This window comes from Trachurus trachurus (assembly GCF_905171665.1).
Source record: "Trachurus trachurus genome assembly, chromosome: 7".
NCBI classification, from domain to species: Eukaryota; Metazoa; Chordata; class Actinopteri; order Carangiformes; family Carangidae; genus Trachurus; species Trachurus trachurus.
In genome coordinates this window covers 18,334,135-18,357,143 of record NC_139901.1, presented here as the reverse complement: position 1 = coordinate 18,357,143, position 23,009 = coordinate 18,334,135, and the positions used below count along the sequence as shown (strand labels likewise).

At 42.7% G+C, this 23,009-nt stretch overlaps 2 protein-coding genes across 3 annotated transcripts; both read left to right on the top strand.

Moving 5' to 3' along the window:
- The first annotated feature begins 355 nt into the window (after positions 1-355).
- On the top strand, positions 356-4,777 carry mmp9 (matrix metallopeptidase 9). The gene is made up of 13 exons (XM_083975048.1): positions 356-674; positions 954-1,195; positions 1,354-1,502; positions 1,634-1,762; positions 1,876-2,049; positions 2,179-2,352; positions 2,449-2,622; positions 2,710-2,865; positions 2,957-3,164; positions 3,272-3,411; positions 3,506-3,656; positions 3,940-4,043; positions 4,139-4,777. The coding sequence occupies exons 1-13, from the start codon at positions 528-530 to the stop codon at positions 4,243-4,245; spliced, it is 2,055 nt and encodes a 684-aa protein (XP_083831174.1). The 5' UTR covers positions 356-527; the 3' UTR covers positions 4,246-4,777.
- Positions 4,778-6,415: 1,638 nt separating this feature from the next.
- LOC310988318 (zinc finger protein 335-like) lies at positions 6,416-19,814 on the top strand. 2 transcript variants are annotated; one of them, XM_083974866.1, is made up of 28 exons: positions 6,416-6,582; positions 8,052-8,245; positions 8,374-8,650; positions 8,778-8,846; positions 9,181-10,323; positions 10,417-10,599; positions 10,732-10,896; positions 11,001-11,259; positions 11,350-11,527; positions 11,611-11,723; positions 11,824-11,842; positions 12,023-12,139; positions 14,205-14,281; positions 14,461-14,621; positions 14,714-14,934; positions 15,029-15,128; positions 15,216-15,304; positions 15,421-15,680; positions 15,818-15,932; positions 16,020-16,217; positions 16,336-16,478; positions 16,609-16,748; positions 16,897-16,994; positions 17,081-17,167; positions 17,311-17,394; positions 18,121-18,180; positions 18,262-18,367; positions 19,093-19,814. In XM_083974866.1, the coding sequence occupies exons 2-28, from the start codon at positions 8,054-8,056 to the stop codon at positions 19,209-19,211; spliced, it is 4,773 nt and encodes a 1,590-aa protein (XP_083830992.1). In that variant the 5' UTR covers positions 6,416-6,582; positions 8,052-8,053; the 3' UTR covers positions 19,212-19,814. The 2 variants fall into 2 exon arrangements, with proteins under 2 accessions (XP_083830992.1, XP_083830991.1); XM_083974865.1 differs by having other exon boundaries at positions 19,090-19,814.
- Positions 19,815-23,009: the final 3,195 nt, after the last annotated feature.

Below are 23,009 nucleotides of genomic sequence, written 5' to 3'. Positions count from 1 at the left end.
AAAGTATTAAATCACTTGGTTAATAATATTTGTGGGTCCTGAGTCAGCATGTTTTATCTTATTAACATAACATAAATGAAACCATAATAATTGGTCTTATCCACCACTACCATTGTTTCACCCAATACCACACCCTTCCAGCTTGAAAAAAAAAACAATTAGGTAATCACTCATTAGCTGTTAGGTAAAGCTAAATGTAGATATTTTGGAAATTCCCCATTCAATAAGACAGTATGTCAACATTTAAGTGGGAGGTTTGAGGTTGGTAGTAGGCGGGGATGAGGTTAAGTGACTAGGAAGTTACTCTGCATAAATACATGGTCCACAAGGGCACAAGGCAGAGAGACAACAACAGCAGCCAGCAGACAAAACAAGGAGGGAAGACAATACTAAAGGAGAAACAGAGCTGAACTTCAGGAGGCTCACTTTTTAATCACTTTTGGTTAACTTAGCACTTGTTCACTGCAGGGCTTTTTGTATAAATATATATTTTTTGTTACATTTTGCAGCAATCCACAGTAGATCTCATGATGAGATACTGTGCTTTAGTTGTGTGTTTAGTTTTGGGGATAGGCATACAGGATGGATGGAGCTCTCCCGTCCCTCGCAGGTCTGTCCATGTCACGTTCCCTGGAGACATCATCAAAAACATGACGGATACGGAGCTGGCAGAAGTGAGTAGCAGATGGTTCATTTTGTCTTGATTCAAATCCCAGAAAGCAATCAAGCTGTGCAGGGAAATAACTACCTGAGCAGAAAGCCCAATTATAATGTTAACTGAAAGAAAGGGATTTTACTCCAAACTGAAGCTTGTGACAGAGGAAGCAAGTGTCACAAAAACATGAGGAAAGAAGATAATTTGTTTTCCAGTTAAAAGTTTACTCCATTAGGACCCACTCTGCTCATCCTCCTGGACCAAACGTACTGATGTGTTTTGTCATGTTGTCCTCCAGAATTATCTGAAGAGGTTTGGCTACTTGGAAACTGCAACGCACCGCAGTGGCTTTCAGTCTATGGTGTCCACCTCCAAGGCTCTGAAGAGGCTGCAGAGGCAGATGGGGCTGGAAGAGACTGGACAGCTGGACACGTCCACTGTGGAGGCCATGAAACAGCCTCGCTGTGGTGTCCCTGATGTGGCCAACTACAAAACCTTTGAAGGAGACCTCAAGTGGGACCACAATGACGTCACTTACAGGTGAGTTGAGAGAAAGAAGTAGTGATGGCATGGTAATCATTTGCTTCGTACTGCAAGGGACAATATTCATAAGCTCTCCAGAGGTCTGTGATGTAGATATATCACCGACCAGTGTTGTTACAAGACTGTAAGCAGTCTCAATCTGCTCCTCTCTACAGGATCATTAACTACACCCCAGACATGGACGGCCCCCTGATTGATGACGCCTTTGCCAGAGCCTTCAAAGTGTGGAGCGATGTGACCCCCCTGACTTTCACCCGCCTGTTTGATGGAACAGCAGACATCATGATATCGTTTGGAAAAGCTGGTATGTCCTTGAAAGGCGGCTGTTTTGGCTTTTTTTGTGCATATAGATGTTACAAAGTTGAATTGCCACACTGTGCTAAATACATTTTTACTTAAATTAAAGATTGACGTGTAATTTAATGATCTATTTAGACCACGGTGACCCATACCCATTCGATGGTAAGGATGGTCTTCTGGCCCACGCTTATCCCCCTGGTGAGGGTATGCAGGGAGACGCCCACTTTGACGATGATGAGTACTGGACCCTGGGTACAGGACCAGGTAATCAGCAATACTTACTGGCACCTTTATCAACTATTCGTGTGTAGTTGTCTCCCCCTGGTGTTCACATTATGCACTGGACTAAATGAATACCCTTCCCTCTGTCAACAAAGCTGTGAAGACTCGCTACGGAAACGCTGAAGGTGCCATGTGCCACTTCCCCTTCACTTTCGAGGGCAAAACTTACACCTCCTGCACCACCGAGGGCCGTTCAGACGACCTGCCATGGTGCGCCACCACAGCTGACTATGGCAGAGACAAGAAATTCGGCTTCTGCCCAAGTGAACGTAAGCTTGACAGTTTATTCACCTGGGGAAATCTCGAGGGGTCAAGGGTCATTGTTTTTGTTTTGTTTTTGTGTCAGGCTGACTTGCTTCACCTGCTCATCCTGTTGCCTCTGATTCTCATCCTGACAGTTCTCTACACATTCGGGGGGAACGCCAACGGGTCTCCCTGTGTCTTCCCCTTCGTCTTCCTGGGAGAGGAATATGACAGCTGCACAACAGAGGGCCGCAGCGATGGTTACCGCTGGTGTGCCACCACAAGCAACTTTGACAATGACGTGGCATATGGATTCTGTCCCAGTCGTGGTAAGTGACAGGAAAAAACAATCCATACACAAAGTAGAGTGCTGTAACAACGGCTTTTGGTCTTACACGTGGTTATTACATTTCTTGTTTATCCAGACACCGCTGTAATTGGTGGAAACTCAGAGGGAGAGCCCTGCCACTTCCCCTTTGTGTTCCTGGGTAAAGAGTACGACTCCTGCACCAGTGAGGGACGAGGAGATGGCAAGCTGTGGTGCGGCACTACTGACAGCTATGATGAGGACAAGAAATGGGGCTTCTGTCCCGATCAGGGTGAGTGAAGTATGAATGGAGTTTAAATGCCGTGGATATCTATTTACACCAGTCCTTAACTGACCTTCCTCGCTGCTTGTGTTCCAGGTTACAGTCTGTTTCTGGTGGCAGCCCATGAGTTCGGACATGCCCTTGGCCTGGATCACTCCAACATTAGGGACGCTCTCATGTATCCCATGTACAGCTATATGGAAGACTTCTCCCTGAACAAAGATGACATTGAAGGCATTCAGTATCTCTACGGTAATTTAATGAAAAGCTGCTTTACCAACACCAATGCCAACATCAAAATATTGCAATTTCTCTCAACCGTTACTGTTTTTTCCCCATGCAGGAGGCAGAACCGGCCCTGACCCCAACCCCCCTCAGCCCACCACTGTCAGCCCAGATCCTGAGACCGACCCCACAGCTGACCCCAGACCCACTGAACCCACCACCACCACCACCGCACAGCCTGTGGATCCATCTGTAGATCCCTGCAAGTTGACCAAATTTGACACCATCACTGTGATTGAGAATCAACTACATTTCTTCAAGGACGGGTGAGTAGATCCACCTATTTGTCTTCGTAACAGAAGTAAAAACTGACAACATCAACAAAATCCAGCCGTGTTCATGTGTTCATTTTTTTTAATGTTCTGATCAACAGACAATACTGGAAGAAGTCCAGCAGCGGTGATGAAAAACTCCAGGGACCATTTGCTATTTCTGGGAGATGGCCAGCTCTTCCAGCAGTCATTGACTCTGCTTTCGAGGACTCTCTGACTAGGAAACTGTACTTCTTCTCAGGTAAAGAGGCTCCACACAGTGTAGATGAACAAGGCAGCATTAACACATGAACTGAAAATGATGAGCTTAATGGTGTCTTTTCTTTTTTCTATAGGAGCCCGATTCTGGGTGTACACAGGGAAGAGCGTTCTGGGTCCCCGCAGCATTGAGAAGCTCGGCCTCCCCAACAGCGTTCAGAAGGTGGAGGGAGCTCTGCAGAGGGGGAAAGGCAAAGTCCTGCTCTTCAGTGGGGAGAACTTCTGGAGGTGAGTTAAATATCACATTAAAACGCATTTAAGCCTGGAAGCCTTCAGCATGTTGTTGGTGGAAGATTTTCGGCCCAACTCCATTCATGTCTGCTGTTGTTTAGCATTTATTTGCTCTTTTAACGAGACAGTTTAACCCCACCTCCACTGTGGTTGTTCATTTAAATCCTTCTGCTAAAATAAGGATTTTTACAACATTATAAAAGTCTGCCCTTTAAGAGGAGAACTGATTGTTTCTGGCATTTTAATGACATTCCCTGGTATGGTTGTCTGATCACCACAGGCTCGACGTGAAGGCCCAGAAAATCGACAATGGGTACCCCAGATACACAGATGCCGTCTTTGGTGGCGTCCCAAATGATGCTCATGATGTATTCCAGTACAAAGGTAAATAGATCTCTCAATTACAAATGTTTATTGTGAACAAAACAATAATTTACACTTTTCATTCAACTCATCTAACTTCAATTTTTCTGCTTTAGGTCACCTCTACTTCTGCCGGGACCGCTTCTACTGGCGTATGAACTCCCGTAGACAGGTGGACCGCGTTGGCTATGTGAAATATGACCTCCTCACGTGCTCACAATAAGACTCTCATGACTGAGACAACGAATCAGTGATGAGCTTGAAATCAGGTGTCAGGGAGAATGTGATGCAGTGTGTGTTGCGCCCGTTGTATGATGCGTGTGCTTTCTGGGATGTAAATAATTGTCCATCATTGCTGTCGGCAACTCCGAAAACACACAGCAGTCGGCCTAAAAATAAGCCAATGACTCAATACAAGAGAGCAAATTGTGATCTTTGGCACTGACTGGCCCTCAGTTTGATAATCTGTGAACATGTGAAATCATGTAAGCCTACATTTTGAGACAATAACCAAAACGTAAATATTCTAAAAGCTGCCTGGATCATATTCCAGTTCCATTCACTGAACAAGTTCCTAATGTCTGACAGGTTCAGACTCGTAACAGTATTAGATTATTTTGGTATTTATAGCACTATCTAATATTATTTTTGTGTCCTAAAGCTTATTTGTTTTTGTATTCTATTGTATTTCTGAAAATGGCTTCAAAGCCAATTACTTGCACTGGAAGACAATACATGTCTCCTCTTAAATTATTTATGAGACTGATATGTTTTGTATTAAGGTTTTAACTTTAAATGCAATAAACACGCCTTGAGAACTATACCTGTCGTTACCATTGAATTTCTATATACCCACATCCTCTGCTTCAATATTTGAATGCACTCCCACACAATACAACCCACACTTTACACTGCAACTTCATTGCATGAATCATAAGCACACATTTCTTCCATGGATCCCACTGTTACTTAATTAAGTGCAGGAGGGAGGAAGAACACATGACTGGGGAACAGGGGAGTAACAACAGGACTTTTTTGTAGGCATGAATTACTCTCAAAGTATAAAAATGTTGTACAGGGGTGTTGTACAGTGGTGAAAAGACCGGACAATTCTTAGGGCATGTGACTGACAGAACTTATAACCCTGGCTCACGGGAAGCAACACAATGAAAACAGGGGGACAAAAACTGAGTGCAAGACAGTTTATTAAGAAAACAAGAAAACAAAACAAAGGGAGGAGCAGTGTGGCCTGCAGCTGGTGGGAGTGAGAGAGAGACAGGAGGAGGTATGGCTTGCCCTTTTAAACCTGGGGCCACAGCACCAGGACTTCAGGGAACCTGAAGGGAAACAGAAGACACCAACAGGGCACAAACATAATACAAAACATAACACATGAGACCTGTAACAGAACCCTTAACAAATATTAGACCCCCCCCCCCCAATATTAAATTATATGTGGTGTGTCTTTTCATGGTACTAAAATCCCTGGAGGCATCCCTGATTCTGGGCATCTGCATGAGAGAAAGTATTGGCAAACAAAACATGTGTTAGTGCTGACAACTTCATCTGCATAATTAAAGTTGTGTGTAACCGAAACAATTAATAATTAGCCTACTGGGTTCCTCATAAATGTTTACTCGTGTTTGTCACATCAGAATCACATTGTATTATAATATGACTTGATTGTGAATATTTCTCGACAATCCTGGTAGATTTAATGAGAAATTTCTCACTTTTAAATTAAGAAGACCAAATGACCAAACCAAAGTGTGGGTGTAGCTGTCCATAGAAATAATTAGCCTATGTAAATTGGGTGCCCCTTTTTATAGTGTTTACTCCTATATCCTAATATTTTTTATTAATGAGTTAAAGTCATTTGTATTTTCCATTTCACAGTAAAAAATAAGATTTATGGGCCATAATAATATGCACTGAGTAGGCAGTTTTATTAGATGCATCAGCTAAAACGAATGTGGTCTAATAAAAGTCCTGCAATAAATCGAACGTGTTACTCCCTTGTTTTTCTCTCTTTTTTGCGTACATGCGTACATTTTGCACCATTAAGAGCCAGTAAGTTAGTATTGGTGCCTGATTCACGGTAAGAAATGACGCTACAAATTGTGTAAAACGCCCTGTTGTGCTGAAGAAATGTGTCATGTGTAATGGCTTTATTTACGCTAATCGTGCCTCAATCACTCTCTTGAGAGAAGCGGATGTATATTACTCCGCACCCAGTTGCGTAATACGCCTTCCTCTAAAAACAATAGTCCACAAAATGTTTATAAACATCTCGTTTAGCGAATAGTTGGACGAGTACGGAACAAAAAACACTATGCGAAAATACTTCTTATCCGACTTGATATACGTCTGACAAGACAACGGGCCAGTTTCGCGACAAAAAATAAATAAAAATAAAATAAATAAGATCCGGTTGCACGAACAGGAAGCAAGGAGATACTCATGGCGCCCGACTAGAATGAGGCAACAATTATCGGTTACTAATTTCTCTTCTGTTTAGCCGCTCTGCACCGACGGATATCTATCCAACCGAAAATATACGGTAAGAAAAAAGCGTGAAGATCGTAGTGCCGGTGACGGAAAATATTTTATTTTCTTCAGGGAGAGTATTTGGGCGGTCTGCCGCAGCAGCTGAGGCCCTGCAGGTCCCCAGTAGAGCTCTCAGATTGCCTGAACGGAAAAAAACGGCTGCCTGGTGTAAAATGGCGACGCGCAGCAGGCAGGGTGAAGGGCAGCTCGGCCCCGTTACCACGGCCTACACATGTCCTCCTCCTCCTGGAGGAGGCTGTTGTTGTCACGGTCGAAATGTCCGAGTTGTTTTAGGTCAACGATATGCTATTCATCCCACTCCTTTGTCACATTGTAGCCACTCAACACTTTGAGGGCAGAAAATGGGAGACGACGTTTCACATTGTTGCCATGTAAAAACCACACAACCGTGAAACGAAAACAAAGCTGGTCACCGAGCTAAATGCTGCTAACGCTAACTTAGCTGTTAAGGTTAATCTAATCGGGAGCTAGTGTTACTTCTCCGGTGACATTAAAGTTTCTTTTTAACTCTATTGGTGCCCACATCGGGTCTCGTGTTACAATACAATCTGTGAGAAATGTTAGCCAGGATAGAAATATGCAACTTTACGTCTTTGATGGGACAACAACACTTCACAGAGCTAACGTTAGTCGTGCAGACCCTGGTATCAGGGCTGGCGTTATTGGTGGAGACGTGACAGAGTTTTACGAAATAATAAACACTTTACCACTTGTCACTTACCATGGAGAGATGGCAGAGCTCATCATCTATTATTTTATTACAATGATGGACGAAATGGCATGGATAAAAAATGCTCTGGAGTAAAAAAAAACGTGCATTTACAGTTACAGTTATATTATGTCTCAACATGAGAAGAGATGGTTGTCCTACATCAAATTGTTGCGTAATAAATGTACTTTTTACCTCTACCTTTGGGCAGTGATATTGTTTCCATATGAATTCATACTGGACTTAACATTTCTTCATATCCATCATGAGTACAATGTAACGAAAAATAGCTCATAAGGACACACAGACACACATGAAAACTAAAGGATTAAGTAAGTTGGTTGCCCACACATGAAAGCTGAAGGGTTAAGTTGGTTGCCCAAAATGCCAGAATTACTCATGATCCAGAAATATAGAAATATGTTGTTGTGCTCAATAGAAGCAACTAAACTAAGTCTCACCTTGATTATCTCCACATTGTTTACAGTATTCAGTCTCCATATGTCATTACAGCTGAGGAAGTTAGACTCCATCTGTCACTGATTTTGTTCCAGCTTTCAAGACTTTGTTGTTGCTTATGAAGTAAACGCTGTGACAAAAAAATCATGTTTTGTGCAAACACTCTTGTCAATAATTACAACCAACAAACCAAGTAACAAGACATAAGTTGTGTTCATTTTACCACTCACCTTCAGTAATTACTTTAAAAAAGTAAAATGTTTATATTGTCTGAACTATTTTTTTGTTGATAGTTATGGATTCAGAGGAAAATGAGGTGGAGAGCAGCAGTGATGCAGGCCCCGCTGGGATGGAGGAGCCATCTGAAAGCGGCATGGGCATGGAGTCATCAGAGGCCATGTCTGCAGACAGTAGTGATGCTGCTGCATCTCATGCACAGGCCCCAGAGTCTGACTGCCACGTGGGACAGAGCTCAGAGGGAGTTGTGGTAAGTTTTGTGATTGTTGTGGGAGAAAACACAAATACAGTTAGGCCAACAGAAAACAATATGGCAGTGATGATTTGTCCAAAAGGTTTCATGTTAATGTCACTGTGTTCTTGCTCCTCCTTGTGAAGGTGTTCATCCCAGAAACCAGCTCCAGTACAGATGTCAGAATTTCATCAGTCCACCTCCCAGACTCCTCCTCCGTGGCCCAGTCCACCAGCGTGTCCAGCGTCTCCACGGTGACTCAGTCAGTACTGGTGTCTGGGTCAGCCCAAGTGATGGTCCACTCCAGTGCTGTGTCTGAAGGAACCATGATGGTTTCTGACTCAACTGCTTCTACCTCATCTGACCTGGGGTCTGCCATTGACAAAATCATAGAGTCCACCATCGGCCCTGACATCATGAATGGTATTTCCACCTTTTCTTTTATCTTATTTTATGTTTTAGGCTGAGCAGCTTTAAGTTATTGAAATTTACATTTATAGTTTACATTTAAGTAGCAGTTATCTGATTCTGCGTTATGCCTTTCTATTAGGTTGCATATCTGTCACCAGTGCAGAAGATGGGGCTGCACAGTATCTGATATTACAGGGACCAGATGATGGTAAGCACACTTATTATTAACTCATCAATTCTTCAACCCCTCCGAATACATTTTTTGAAAGTTAACAATGTCAAGGAAATTATTATCATTTTCATAAGGCTTAATTTATTTAGACCAAATGTACGGCACCAACTATTTTCTACTGGGTTTTTGTAATTCAAATGCGACTTAAGACAGTGACACACAAATAAGTAATAGAAATATTGAAAAATTATATGATATAAATTATATTATATAAAAAAAATTATATTATTATATATTATTATTATTATTATAATTATATATTCCTGTCAATAAACTATACACAATTTGTCTATACATTTGTCCACTGTAGGTGCTCCTATGGTAGCTCATATGTCATCTTCAGCCCTGTCTGATCGTATAGCCATAGAAGCTCTGGCCGAAGGTCCCACATCTACTTGTCGGGACCAGGGAGACCTGCAGGGCAACCTTGAACCTGACCAGCCCGACGATCAACCCGGACACTCAGGCTACCCGGAGGACAGCAGCAGTCAGCCTGACCAGCCCCAGCACTCCCACCCCTCCCAGTACATGGACTGTAGTGCCGATGGCCCAGACCAGACAGAAGAGTCTTCATCTTCCTACGTGGAGTGTTCAAGTGAGGAGCCTGACCAGACACGCTCACAGTCGGGCTTCCCTGACTACAGCGGGGACAACAGTGACCAGGACCTGCCCGGATACGTGGAATGCAGCGGAGCCGACTCAAACCCCACTAGTCGGGGTCACTATGTGGTGGAGTGCAGCGCTGGGTATCTTGAGTGTGCAGTGGACGATGGAGAGCAGCCACATCATTCTCGCAGTTACATTGACAGTAGTGCAGATCACCGGTCCCAGAGCACTCGGCAGTACGGCGCCGAGTATGGCGCAGAATGTGTTGCTGCTGCAGACTCAGAGCAACCGGGCTGTTCTCGGTACCAAGTCAGGGATGTTGACGAGGATGACGAGCAGAACCAGGATCCAGATCAGCCACAGCACTCCCAGCAGCAGCCGCAGCACTCATGTTACATGGAAAGCAGCAATGGCCCCGAGGCCTCTCTCTATGCTGATGACAGCTCTTCCTCGGACCACCCTCTGGCGGACACCGCAGGTTCAGGTGGGCTCCCTGAGGCGCTGGAGTGTAGCGAGAGCCAGCCTGGACCCTACATCAGCAGCAGTGGGACATATACCGCTAATCCAGAGCCAGAGCTGGCGCAACAGTGCTCGCCCAGCCAAGAGGAGCCCCAGGGCTCGCAGGGGCCTCAGGACGAAGACGAAGCTGGGCCGTCCAGGGAGATGGAGACACCAACAGTGGTGGCAGCAGAAGGCTCTGGAGTCAGACCTCCAAACCTGGCTGAGCTGGAGGAGATGATGGAAGTAGTGATTGTACAGCAGTTCAAGTGCAAGATGTGTCCGTACAAGAGTGCTTCCAAAGACACACTCATCAACCACATGAGAGACAAGCACTTCAAACCTGCAGGTAAAGTAGCTGATAATGGATCACGGTCACATACAGCACTCTCCCTTGTACATTGTCTAAGTTCAATTTCCTTGTGAAATATTTGTTGTTCAGGGGATGTGCCAAAAAAGCGCAAACGTGGACGGCCTCCTAAAAGTGAAACATTGGCCAGACGCCAGGCAGAGAGAGAGGAAGCTGAAGAGAGGAAGGCAGCAAAGGGGAAGGCCGCTGAGCCCCGTCAGGCAGAGGAAGAGGAGGATGATATCGTGGATGCGGGTGCTATTGACGACCCCGAAGGTCAGGGAGGAAGATTTTCATTCAACCCCTTGTCAGATAACATCCACACTCACACTTTTCTGGGATAGTGAGTCCGTCACAGGATGAGTATCATATTAATTTATCCGTGTCTGTTCTTCTCTTTATCTCCAGAGGATAGTGACTACAACCCAGCAGATGAGGAGTGCAAAGCAAGACCACCCACCACTCTGAAGAAGCCTGCTCCTCCTATTTCCTCCTCTTCTCATGGACGCCCGAGGCGTAAGGTTGGCCGCCCGAGGAAGTACAGCTCTTTAGAGGAAGGCTACAACAGCAAAGGTGGGTTTTGAAATTTGAAAAAAGCAAAATAAAAATCAGCGTGCCGTGCACAGAAAGGATGCATTAAAAATGTTTCATTCTCCTTTTTCATGTCTTTGATGTAGAAGCAGAAAGTGTTTCTAAGAAGCCCAGGGTCTGTACTGATGCTAGTGCACCCGAAGAGGCAAGTTCTTCCGGGTTGGACAATGGTCCTGCTGTAGCGGCTGATGCAGACACAGCTGAGGCCACGATAAGCCAGTCGGATTCTGAGAACAAAGATCCTTCATCCAACACACAGCCAGAGGAGGAGTTTTTACAGAGGAAACGTGGCCGACCCTCCAAGCGTTTCCTACGCAAGAAGTATAAGAAGTACATAAATCGAAAGTAAGTATCACATTTTTATGTAAAGTTGTGTAGCAAATATTATTAGGTAACTTTCACAACAAGTTTCTTTTCATTATCAATATCTCCCAGTCGTTACTATAAATCCCTCAAACCGCTCCTGAGACCTCACAACTGCTGGATCTGCGGCTCACGCTTCCTCACTCAAGAAGATTTGCGCTTCCATGTGGACTCGCATGAGGGCAACGACCCGGAGCTCTTTAAGTGCCTCCAGTGCAACTATCGCTGTAAGCGCTGGTCCTCACTCAAGGTTAGTTGCAGTAAAACTACTCAACGCTCAGGTTAACCTCAGCTTACAAACATGTTTCTATAAATCTGGGGACTGTTTTACAGGAACACATGTTCAATCATGAGGGTACTAAGCCGTTCAAGTGTGAGGAGTGCGATTACACAAGTGTCTACCGGAAAGATGTCCTTCGTCACTCAGCAGTCCATAACAAAGATAAGTAAGTTACTTACACAGACATAAATAGAAAGTATAAGAAAATAGCTAAATATTAATTTCAGATATAAATTCAGATTTTTTTCTTCTTCTCCTTTACGCAGGAAAAGAAAGACAGAGTTGGTAAGAAATGTCCCTTATTTGGTTGATATTTAATTGCTAATTGCTATAAACTGTGGATGTGGGTGTAATAATTAATACATTTTGTAGCAGAATCGCCGTAGTCTGGTTCTGTTTGGGTCGATTGTTGCTGACTTCTGGACTGAACTAGTCAACTTTGTGGCTCTGTGCTGATTTTTACAGGCTCCAAAGGTGTCAGAGTTCCCCTGCCCCGTGTGTCACAGAGTCTACCCCATGCAGAAGAGGTTGACCCAGCACATGAAAACCCACAGCGCTGAGAAACCACACATGTGTGATAAGGTTAGAAAACATACTGTTAAATTCAGTATATGTAACCTATTTTAAAGGGATAGTTCACCCAAAATTGACATTGCACTCATTATCTACTCACCCTCATGTCGACTAAGCAGTGTTAATTTCGTCAGACGAGACGAGACGAAAAATATTCGTCAACGATGGTTTTTTTCATGACGAAAACGAGACGAAGACGAGACGAAATCAATGCCCTTAAACACTGACTGTGACCAAATTTACACGCATTTTTTGTTGACGAAAAAAGACGAGACGAAATCTACTTAATCAAATAAAAACTTAATAAAATGTCTCTTTCTTTTTTCGTCACAGACTTTTAAATTAGCTACAATCCAAAAAGTGCCTTCACTGGATGCATGCATGTCATGTTTTTATCCTCCTGCGCTGCTGCCAGGGGTGTGTGTGTGTGTGTGTGTGCCTGAGTGAGGAACACACACACACACACACATGTGCTATGTGCGGCGAGTAGGCTACAAACTGGTTATGGGGGGCGGGGGGCACATGGCCATTGCAGGGGGGTGCGGGCGCTGTAAACCGGCAGCGGAATCGCTGCAAAGCTCCGAGCAACGGAGATCATGTGCGAGCCGGAGCCCTCCCGTTCACATCATTACATTTGTCAATCGCCGTGTTTTATTTTGAAAATTAACCGGATTCTCTCGTTGTTTCTTTGTGCGACTTCCTGCCAAGCTTGACAGCATCGCTGGTGGCTCGCGGCCGCGGCGCTGCTGCTGTGAACCAGAGCGATATGGCTCCGGTGTGAACGACACAATCGTTAACATCAAAGGGCTCCGCGGCTACTCGCGGCTACTCGCGGCGCTTCTGCGGCCGGTGTGTCCCTGGCGTAGACGCGTCTCCGCGCTGGTCGGTCGCTTCTGCGCTGTGTGTGTGTGTGTGTGTGTGTGTGTGTGTGTGTGTGTGTGTGTGTGTGTGTGTGTGTGTGTGTGTGTGTGTGTGTGTGTGTGCATCTCTGTTTAGATACTGACAAATAGCCTACATAAACGCACACACAAGCTGGAAAGTTGGCTCATCTGACAGCTGCCTGTCAATATTGGTTAGATTAGTTGTGATTAACATTACTGTCAATCTGCTTTCAAAGACTAAAAAAATACTATTGACTAACTAGACTAAAATACTTTGGATTTTCTTTGACTAAAACTAGACTAAAATGCCAAGACTTTTCGTCGACTAAATGTGACTAAACAAAAAAGAATACAAGCTGACTAAATATGACTAAAACTTATAAGGGCATTTGACACAAGACTAAGACTAAAACTAAATTGAAAAATAGCTGACAAAATTAACACTGCGACTAAGGGCTGGGAGAAGTTTCAGAGTTATCCGCGGCTTCTCTGAGTTACAGGGGGTCTCGGCGTAGCAGTGCATGTCAATATAACGGTTGCAAATGGATACCAACTGTCTTCGTAACAAAAAGACACACCAAAAAACATCCAAATACCTCCATGCTGCTCGTATGTAATGTCCGTCTTGTATTGAAGCCCCGAAATGCGAAACTGTCCTGAAAAAAATTAAATACGTCTATATTTCAAGCTCGTTTTGTAGCGGAAGCTTCTCGAATACAAGCAGCATGGAGGTATTTGGATGTTTTTGGGTGTGTCTTTTTGTTACGAAGACAGTTGGTATCCATTTGCAACCATTATATTGACATGCACTGCTATGCCGAGACCCCCTGTAACTCAGAGAAGCCACGGAGGACTCTGAAACTTCTCCCAGCCCTTAGTCGACATGAGGGTGAGTAGATAATGAGTGAAATTTCAATCTTGGGTGAACTATCGCTTTAAGTGTGATCCAAGAATTACAAGTGATTGTGTTTGAGAGATGTTGTGACAGTGTACTGAATAGTTGGTATTAACATTTAGAAATGTCCTGAAGGTTAATAGATGTAATGATTCGGATCTTAATTGTTACAGTCACAAACAGTCTTTACAGGAAAGTGAGTGCACATATGATTTTATGGATTCCTGTGACCTGTTTCTTTGAGAAGTTCTCCAAATCCCTTCATACTGATGGGGATGATGCCTTTCTGTCTTTGCAGTGCGGCAAATCCTTCAAGAAGCGGTACACATTCAAAATGCACCTACTGACCCACATCCAGAGTCTTGGAGACAGCAAGTCAGTACCGAAAGATTTTACTTCATCCATTTATTCTGTCATTTACTCTCCTGTACTTTAAAAACACGGATGCAGTGCTGTTATCTGTTTGGTATAGAATGAGTCGACTTGGTTGATGCTTTTTGTGATGATACTGTGATGATATTGTAATGAATAGCTCTTCAATGTGTATGTGCCAGGTTCAAGTGTGAATTTTGTGACTACACTTGTGACAACAAAAAGCTGCTGCTCAACCATCAGCTGTCTCACACCAATGACAGGCCCTTCAAGTGTGACTACTGTAAATACTCCACTTCTAAAGAGGAGTTCCTGGTCTCCCATTTAGCCATTAAACACACAGGTCAGTGTTGCAGGAAGGCTTTCAGAGACTTTATTATATTCTCACCTTTTGAATGCAGCACTGTATGATCCCTGCTTATTTAATGTCTACAGGAGAGAAGCCGTTCTCCTGTGAAATGTGTCACTTCACGACAAAGCACAGGAAGAATCTACGGCTACACGTCCAGTGTCGTCATCCTGAGGCATTTGAAGAGTGGTCTGTGTCTCACCCTGAAGAGCCTGTGAGGAGACGCCGCCGACCCTTCTTCACCCTGCAACAGATAGAGGAGCTCAAACAACAACATGACGACACACCGGGCTTGCAGAACACCATAGTGAGTCTGTTAGATGTCAGGTCGTTTGTTTAAGGTCCAATTTTGATTTTGGAAGATAATACACTGTAAATGTTTTTTCTCCTTCATTCATTAGGTCGCAGTAGATTCTGCAACACTACAAGCAATGCAGGGGATGGAAAATGCATCAGTGTCCCAGGATGCATTGGGAAACACCACCATTATCTATGAACAAGGTCAGTGATGATTTCAAATGAGAGATATTTTAACATTCTCTGATGTGTTACTTCACCTATCTGACTTTGTCTCCATGTTCTCCTCAGCTGAATCCAGTGATCTGTCTGCACAGAACGCCCTGGACCTGCTGCTGAATATGAGCAACGCCCGGGAATTGGTCGGAAACTCCTTGCAGGTTGGTGCTGTTAGATTGAAATCTTTCAGTTTAGATATACAATATAATATATAATATATAAAATGTGCTGATACTCTGTAATGTATATATATGTGTGTGTGAATACTGTTCCTTAGATGGCAGTGCTAAAGTCAGAAGGCAGCAAAGCTTTGGAGAAGGGCACTTGGAGTACAGTGACCACAGCACCTGGCCAGGCTCAAAAGGTCATGACCTTCCACGTATCTGAGAATGGGGAGACAGTGCTACAGGAGGCCTACGAGGCAGCCACCTCTGAAACAGGAGAGCTCACCCAGATCGCCATCGAAGCTTACGAAGGAGGTGGGGACTTCAGTGTGGTGGAGCAGACTGCTGAGGAAATCCATAGTCCTGAATACAGGTAACACAACACAGCCTGCTTTTCCCTGATTAGGACAAACATATGTTGTTACACCGAGAATTCAATTGACTTTTTGTTTTGATGAGGTTCTCGATGTATCAACCGTCTGTAATGCCACTGAACTGCTGTTTTTGCAGTAATGGAGAGAGCAGCCCCTCTCAGGCTTTAGAGGTCTCTGGATCAGAGAGCGTTAAAAGCGACAAGTACTACCTTACTTCTGCACTGCCTGATGGTGTATTGCAACAAGTTGAGGTAACTACCAGTGTCATTTTTGTCATATAGAGACGTACTTTTCACTATTCCTTTCTCTCTAACTGGGCTGTTTTTTTTTACTGACAGCTGAGCAGTGAAGCTCCAGCCTCTCCATCTGCAGTGAGCTCTCCAAGTCTCAGCGCCAAGAGGTTTTCCTGCCGAGTCTGCATGGAGTCTTTCCATGGACGCTCTGACATGGAGAACCACAAGAGGGCGCACTTGGACTCCAACACTTTCAAGTGTCCTGACTGTGACTTTACCTCCACCTCTTGGCCTGAGGTCAAGGTGAAGAATGTCTTAAATTGTGCAGCACGGTCACGCTGCGTCCTTTCATTTAAAACACATCTCTGTCCTTTGGACTTTTACTCTGCTGACAGTGATTGTTAGCCTTGTCTTGTTTTAGGCTCACATGGAGCTGCATTCCTACCTACGTCCACACAAGTGTCCAAACTGCAGCTTTGCCTCCAAGAACAAGAAAGATCTGCGCAGACACATGATGACTCACACCAATGAGAAACCCTTTGCTTGCAAACTTTGTGGACAAAGGTATGGTCAAAAGTAATTTGTTTTCCACAAAATTCGTTTTTAGTCATCATCAAATATTCATGTATTAGACCATAAAGTGATAATGAATACTAATGATGATTATTTTGTTTTTTTTTGCCCACTATCTCAGGTTTAACCGCAATGGCCATCTGAAGTTTCACATGGAGCGTCTCCACAATCAGGATCATCCTACTCGCAAGAACCGTACCGCCACATCTCAGCAGACCATCATAGTCAACAGCGATGAGGAGGCGCTCGCCACACTGCAGTGTAAGGAACTTGACTTGCAGCTGGATTTGTGCTGACAAAGTAAAAAATAAATGAATGCATACAGTAGGCTTCACAACTGATTTATAGGTCATAAACCGAAACCACGTTCATGTAAAGTGAATCTCAAATGTGTGTGTATGAACAACAGCTCTGCAGGGACATCAGACCGTGATCACTCCAGAGCGGTTGCAGGCCTTGGGACAGGACCACATCATTGTAGCTCAGGAGCAGACGCTATCAGACCAGGTACCAGCTTTTATATGTTACCTGGCATATTAGAAACTTCACAAACTATATTGAGAGATTAAACGAATAAATGTTTGCATTGTCAGGAGGAGGGTACATACATTCAACAAATAACCACCCTAGATGGACAGACGGTTCAGCACCTGATGACAGGAGACAACCAGGTGACGGAGGTAAGAAAACTCCCTCTTCATGTGTGCATGCATGTAACCATAATGGCATGTAAGACAAAACGCACACACACTGTATATATATTTATAAAAAAGCCTTTGTGATGTCTCTTTGTTTTCATCTCATGTTTCGTGTCCTCTTTCAGGTCCAGTATATCATCTCACAGGATGGAGTGCAACACTTGATCCCTCAGGAGTACGTTGTAGTAGCTGATGGCAACCACATACAGGTCAGTGTATCATCTCTCAAGAACAGTTCAGTTCAGTTCAGTTCAGTTCGGTTCAGAGCTTTTATTGTCCCACAGAGGGAATTTATTTTTGCAGTGGTAGAAAGAACACATGAAGATAATAAAAACAATAGAAGATACATAGGAGTACAAAATGACATAAAAACATTAGAACCATAAAACAACCAAACTTGGGTTAAGAAAGAATCAAACAGAACAGTTTTGTAAAGTGAGGTGCAACTCGTAAAAAAAAGTGCAGATTAAGAGTTGTGCGAACTGATTGCACAGGGGATAAAAGAGCATTTGTACCTGTTTGGCCTATTTGGCCTTAGGCTGCCTATATCTCCATCCTGAAGGAAGAGGGATGAATCTGGTACGGAGAGGATGGTCAGGACTGGATTAAACTACCTGAGCTTTTTGCAGAACAAGGTTTTTGTAGATTTTTGCTGGCATCGTTTAATTCTGGACATACGGTTCTTATTTTGTGCAGAGAGGCCAGAATAAAAAGAACAGACTCATTAAAAGATCTATAAAATAAAACCACCAAGGTCTTTTCTTCATTAAAAGAGTTTAGTCTGCGTAGAAAGTAGATTCTCTGCAGGCCCTTTGTGCAGATTGCATCGAAGTTCCCAAGGTTGTGGGTCAAGAAGTGACCTTAACTAATGATGCATACATGTGGTGTTTGAAGGTGACACTGTGTCTTGACTGATCTCTGTTACCGTCCCTCAGATGCCAGATGGACAGATCATCCAGTACGAACACGACGGGGCCTTTGTGCAGGAGCAACAGGTGAAGCAGGTCGTCTAAACTCAGAGTGAGAGTTTTTTGTTTTGACAAAGGCTCATCGCTGCATATTTTTCATCTTTCCAGATCGCTGTGAGTCATGACGGTCAGATCCAGTATCTACCTGTCAGCTCAGAGCAACAGGTGGTGAATCCTGAAGATCTGGAGGCTGCTGCCCACTCTGCTGTCACAGGTAGGAGCAGATCACTCTTTACTTATTTAATACTCAGTCTGACAGTACAGTACTAGATTGTTTATATTTGGATGCAGACCTCAGTTATTGACTCCCTCTTCTCATATTGGTATCAAAATCAGGTAACATAATATTTCAATAAAACACTGTGTACACATAAGATGAAAGCACATATGCATCAATTACTATTCAAGATATTATAAATCTGAATACTTTGACATATATGTCAGGCTCATTATTGAGTATTTTTCTTTTTATCTATTTTCCATGTGCATTATTACAGCTTCCTAGTGTAATTAAGAGCAGGACTCAGTTTGATGGTCTATTTCAAGATGCCCTCATTTAAAGCTGAATGTCAGCTGTAGAAAAGCACGTTAGTCATAAAATGATGAAATAACATCAAAAACAAAACGTGTCTCTTGTGCAGCTGACTCTTAATTTAAGAAGCTTGACGACAGATCTAGTTTAGGTGCACGTTGATTGTTAAACTTAAAATTAATGTCAACAATTTGGTCCCCAGGAAATGTATTTGTTTTATTTATTTTTGTTTTATGGTGGATATAAACCAATAGTAGTTGGAAAACAACAGATAAAATCCTTTGGGCGACCAGATTCTGAGCCAAACAATAACATGACAAATGAAATCACCAATATGGAAGTCAGTAATAACTACAGCATCCGGACAGCAAATCAAACTAAGTGGATAATCTTTGTTGTTTTAGCAGTGGCAGAGGCAGCGATGGCACAGACCCAGACAGTCTACACTGAAGCTACACCTGAACAGCTGGAGCAGCTGCAGCAGCAGGGCATCCAATATGATGTCATTACTTTCACCGACGAATAGACGGCTTTTAAAACCCACCTGGGTACAAACCTGTGCCAGGACCAATACAAACCACTATGAGCTGACAAGTACAGTGACCTCAACTTATTTATGCACTCAGCTGGCTGTGAACTAAAACATTATCTCCTCTGCGGTATCATGTGCTCGGGGGCAGTTGCACCGTTTAACGAGATCAACGGCTTTTTGTAAATTCAGATTATTGCACCTATTGCTTCTAACTTAATTATAGGGGCCATGCATCTAACAGTTGGTCTGTAATTATTAAAAAAAATATTTGTGTTCATGTGCCTCAACTATTTTGATTTGCAAGACAATGTTATCAGAGGAAATAGAGGAAATGGCTTATATCATGTTTTAGAAAATATACCAAGCATCTAAATGAACATTTCAGTTTTTAAATAGAGGGAATGAAAAAGGAGTGTTTATTTTTGACCTGTAATGAGATATGTTAATAGTTAGAATGCAACATCTTTGTGCTGACTGAATACTAAAATGTACATACCTTTTGCATTTGTTTTCTGTTCCTTAATGGAGGATATGTTTTGATTTCGGGACTATGACGTGTTTAATAAGCTGAAAGCTGACACCAAATAAATCACTTTGTGTAAACCTTGTGTGTATTCTCTATTGTGCCCATAATTGCCAGATCTTTCTCGCATGTTTTTAAAAAAAAAATATATATATCTGTTTTATTTATGATTATTAACTTCCTAATGATATATTGTTATATTCAAAAATATTGTATGTAATGCAGTTTTTATAATTGAACAGAGTATGATTTATAAATGAACAAATCAATGTAATCAAAGTCAATTACATCATAAACTACATCCATAGAACTGTTTTCTCTTGTCCCTGTGTCTGCCCTCCATATATCTGCTTTATGGAAACATGATTTTTGAACAAGAAGTTGACTGGTGGTTTGTTTGTGCTTCAGCTGATGCAGTGACAACTTCCTCGTGTGTCACTTGACAGGGTGGAGTCTCAGATCCTTTAAAAACAGTGGGAAACTGGAAAAGTGCTGGGACTCCATGACCATTACACTGAAGATGAAGTGCTGCCTTATCTTTCTTCTTTTATTAGGTATGATTACAAATACAAAACGTTGCTTTTTTTCTGTTTTGCAGTGCCTGTTCTGACTGATTAGAAATGTGTGTCTTGCAGATGTCCCTCCTCTGAGAGGGCAGCAGAAAATCCAGCAGCTCGAACACATCCTGCTGAGACTTGCCTTCCCATCGTTTTACAATGGTCACGACAAGTCGTGCTGTAAACTTTATCCTGGAGGTTGTTACAAGCTGGTGGACAGCTCAGGTTACACCTGTGAATTACTGAGAGGAAGAGTCACAAAAACTGAGAATGATGGCTGGATTGAGTTCACAATATCAAACGTGCAGTTTGCGGATGCAGGTTACTACAGATGTATCGTGCTGGGGGCTCAAAACCACATCTACAGTGACTACTACGTCGAGGTCGAGGGTAACTACTCTTATGATTTTCCTTAAAGGGATGTTATAAATCTTTGCAGAAGCAGAAACTGCATTTCTTATGCAAAGCTACATTTCAGTGAATTTGTGTTTGTGAAGGAGAAATCTGAATTTATCTCTAGCCACAAACTCACAAAGCATCTGTGATATTCTTGCATTTTGCAGATGCTACAATTGACCACAGTCAGTCTCAGCCTCCACTGCCAACAACCATCACAGCCCTCAACACCTCGACGTCACTCCCAGGCTCCACTGGACCCGTTTTTACACAGGACCTCAGCGACAGGCCCAGGTATCTACTCTCTCTGTAGAGTTGTCACTTTCTGACTGAGAAGAAGTGAAGCTTGGTCTTACTTCTGTGTGTCTCCTTCTCAGACTGCTCTGGAGCTCCGGCCTGTCTCTCGTTGTCATCGTGTCCATCTCGGTCATGATTTTGATCACTTCAGTTATTAGTGTTGTTTACTACAGACTGAGGGCAAACCACAAATTATCTGGTAAGCAGTTTCCTTCCATTGATGATCTCATCGTTTCTGAGAAGAAACAATTCAAAAATATTCATAACGTGATGCTGTTTTGTCTGTGCAGACAGATGTGGAGAAACTCTGTGTGAGTCACTGAAACAAGAAGCTCCGGTAAGCACTAAATTGGGAACATGCAGCCTCTGTGACTCACTGTCACTTGTTTTTTAAAGGCGGATTGAATGTTTATGATGCAAACTTCCTCTACAGTCCTGTCTCTTGACAAAGCCTGTCTCCCCTAGGAAATGAGTGGCATAGTCTACACAACAGTGGACTTCAGAGCTCACCAGAAACCTACAGAGGTCTATGCAAACCTGAGGATGCCCAAAACGCAAGTGGGAGCTGTTGACACAGAGCATCCTGAGATGGTGGAGTACTCCACACTGGCGATTCACCAGTGAATTCACATGAAAGCTTAGTGTCTGATGTTAATATGGGAAGTGCAGTGACTCCACTGTATTTAGCAATCAGTTCAAGAGAGTTTGAAACACATTTTCCAACAAAAATGGGTACCACTTTAAAATAAGACTCCCCTTATAAAGTATTTATGAATGGTTTATAACCACTTTATTAATGAGTTTGTTAACATTGAAAATCATTTATAAGATGTTATACCATAATAGAAAAAGGGGCATAAATTACCTGTTACTTGCCAAATAGTGAGCCCACATGCATAGCCTACTGTTAAACCTCATATCTCGTTAATTCCTGAGATTCTTTAAAAAAAAATTTTTTTTAAACATTATTAGCATTTGTGCCTGCCCTCATTTGATGTTTGTCAAGTTATTAACCGACATCAGCATATTTTAATAGTTAAAAGGTTTCACGTGATCTGATGATAGTAATTTATTTGTTAATTTCTTTATTATTGTGTAACAAACTTGATCTTGCCAAATAGTGAACATGCATCAACACATGAAAACTGTGTTATAACCTGTTTATAGCTGTTTGTTTATGATTTACAAACTGTTCACAGCAGGATTAATAACCTATTTATAAACATTTATAAATCCTTTATGAAGGGAGTGTTACTGTATAGTAGTACACAAATAATGCATCATGCGAAACAAAGGCTCCAGCCACATCAGCTATTGAACTACACAAAGGGACAAGACAGCCTCTGCTTTTCTTGTTTGGACTGTTTAATTTTTGAGTTCCTTGAGTTTGGTTAAATGTGACATTAAAATCACCGAACTACCTGTTTAAATGTACATAGTTTTTTCTGTCTTTTGCAAAAATCAATTAAAAGCATAATGGGATGATGATGCATTACAATTTTGTTTCTGTCGGGATGATGTACATAGTGTTGTGAAAGGTTGTGTTGGTTTTCTTGTGGTTTTCTCTGAGTTTGAGACTTTCCAACACTGTTCAAGAGATAGAGAGATAACAGCAGATCATGTCATCGGGTCATCGGGTTTTTGTTCCTCACCGTCTTCCTCCAGATTAGAGCCTCGTGTGGCCGATATCTATTCTTGGCTTGTTCGCCTTTTACACAAAAAAAAGGTGGATATCCTTTTGGTTTGATCTATGAAATATCAGGCTTCTCTGAGGAGAGATTGAATGAAAAGACTGGACTGATTCTTAGCCGTGTGACCTTTCAGTGTAACAATGTAACACAAAACTACATGTGACTACAGATGTTGTGATCTTGGTTGTCAATACCACACAAACGAATTCATGGAGTGTTTTTGTCGCTACAATCTTTTTAATGCAAAAGTAACTCCAACATGTTCATGTCTATTTACATTTGCACCATTTTTTTTCAGTCTTTAATCAAACAAGCTCCGACAGGGAAA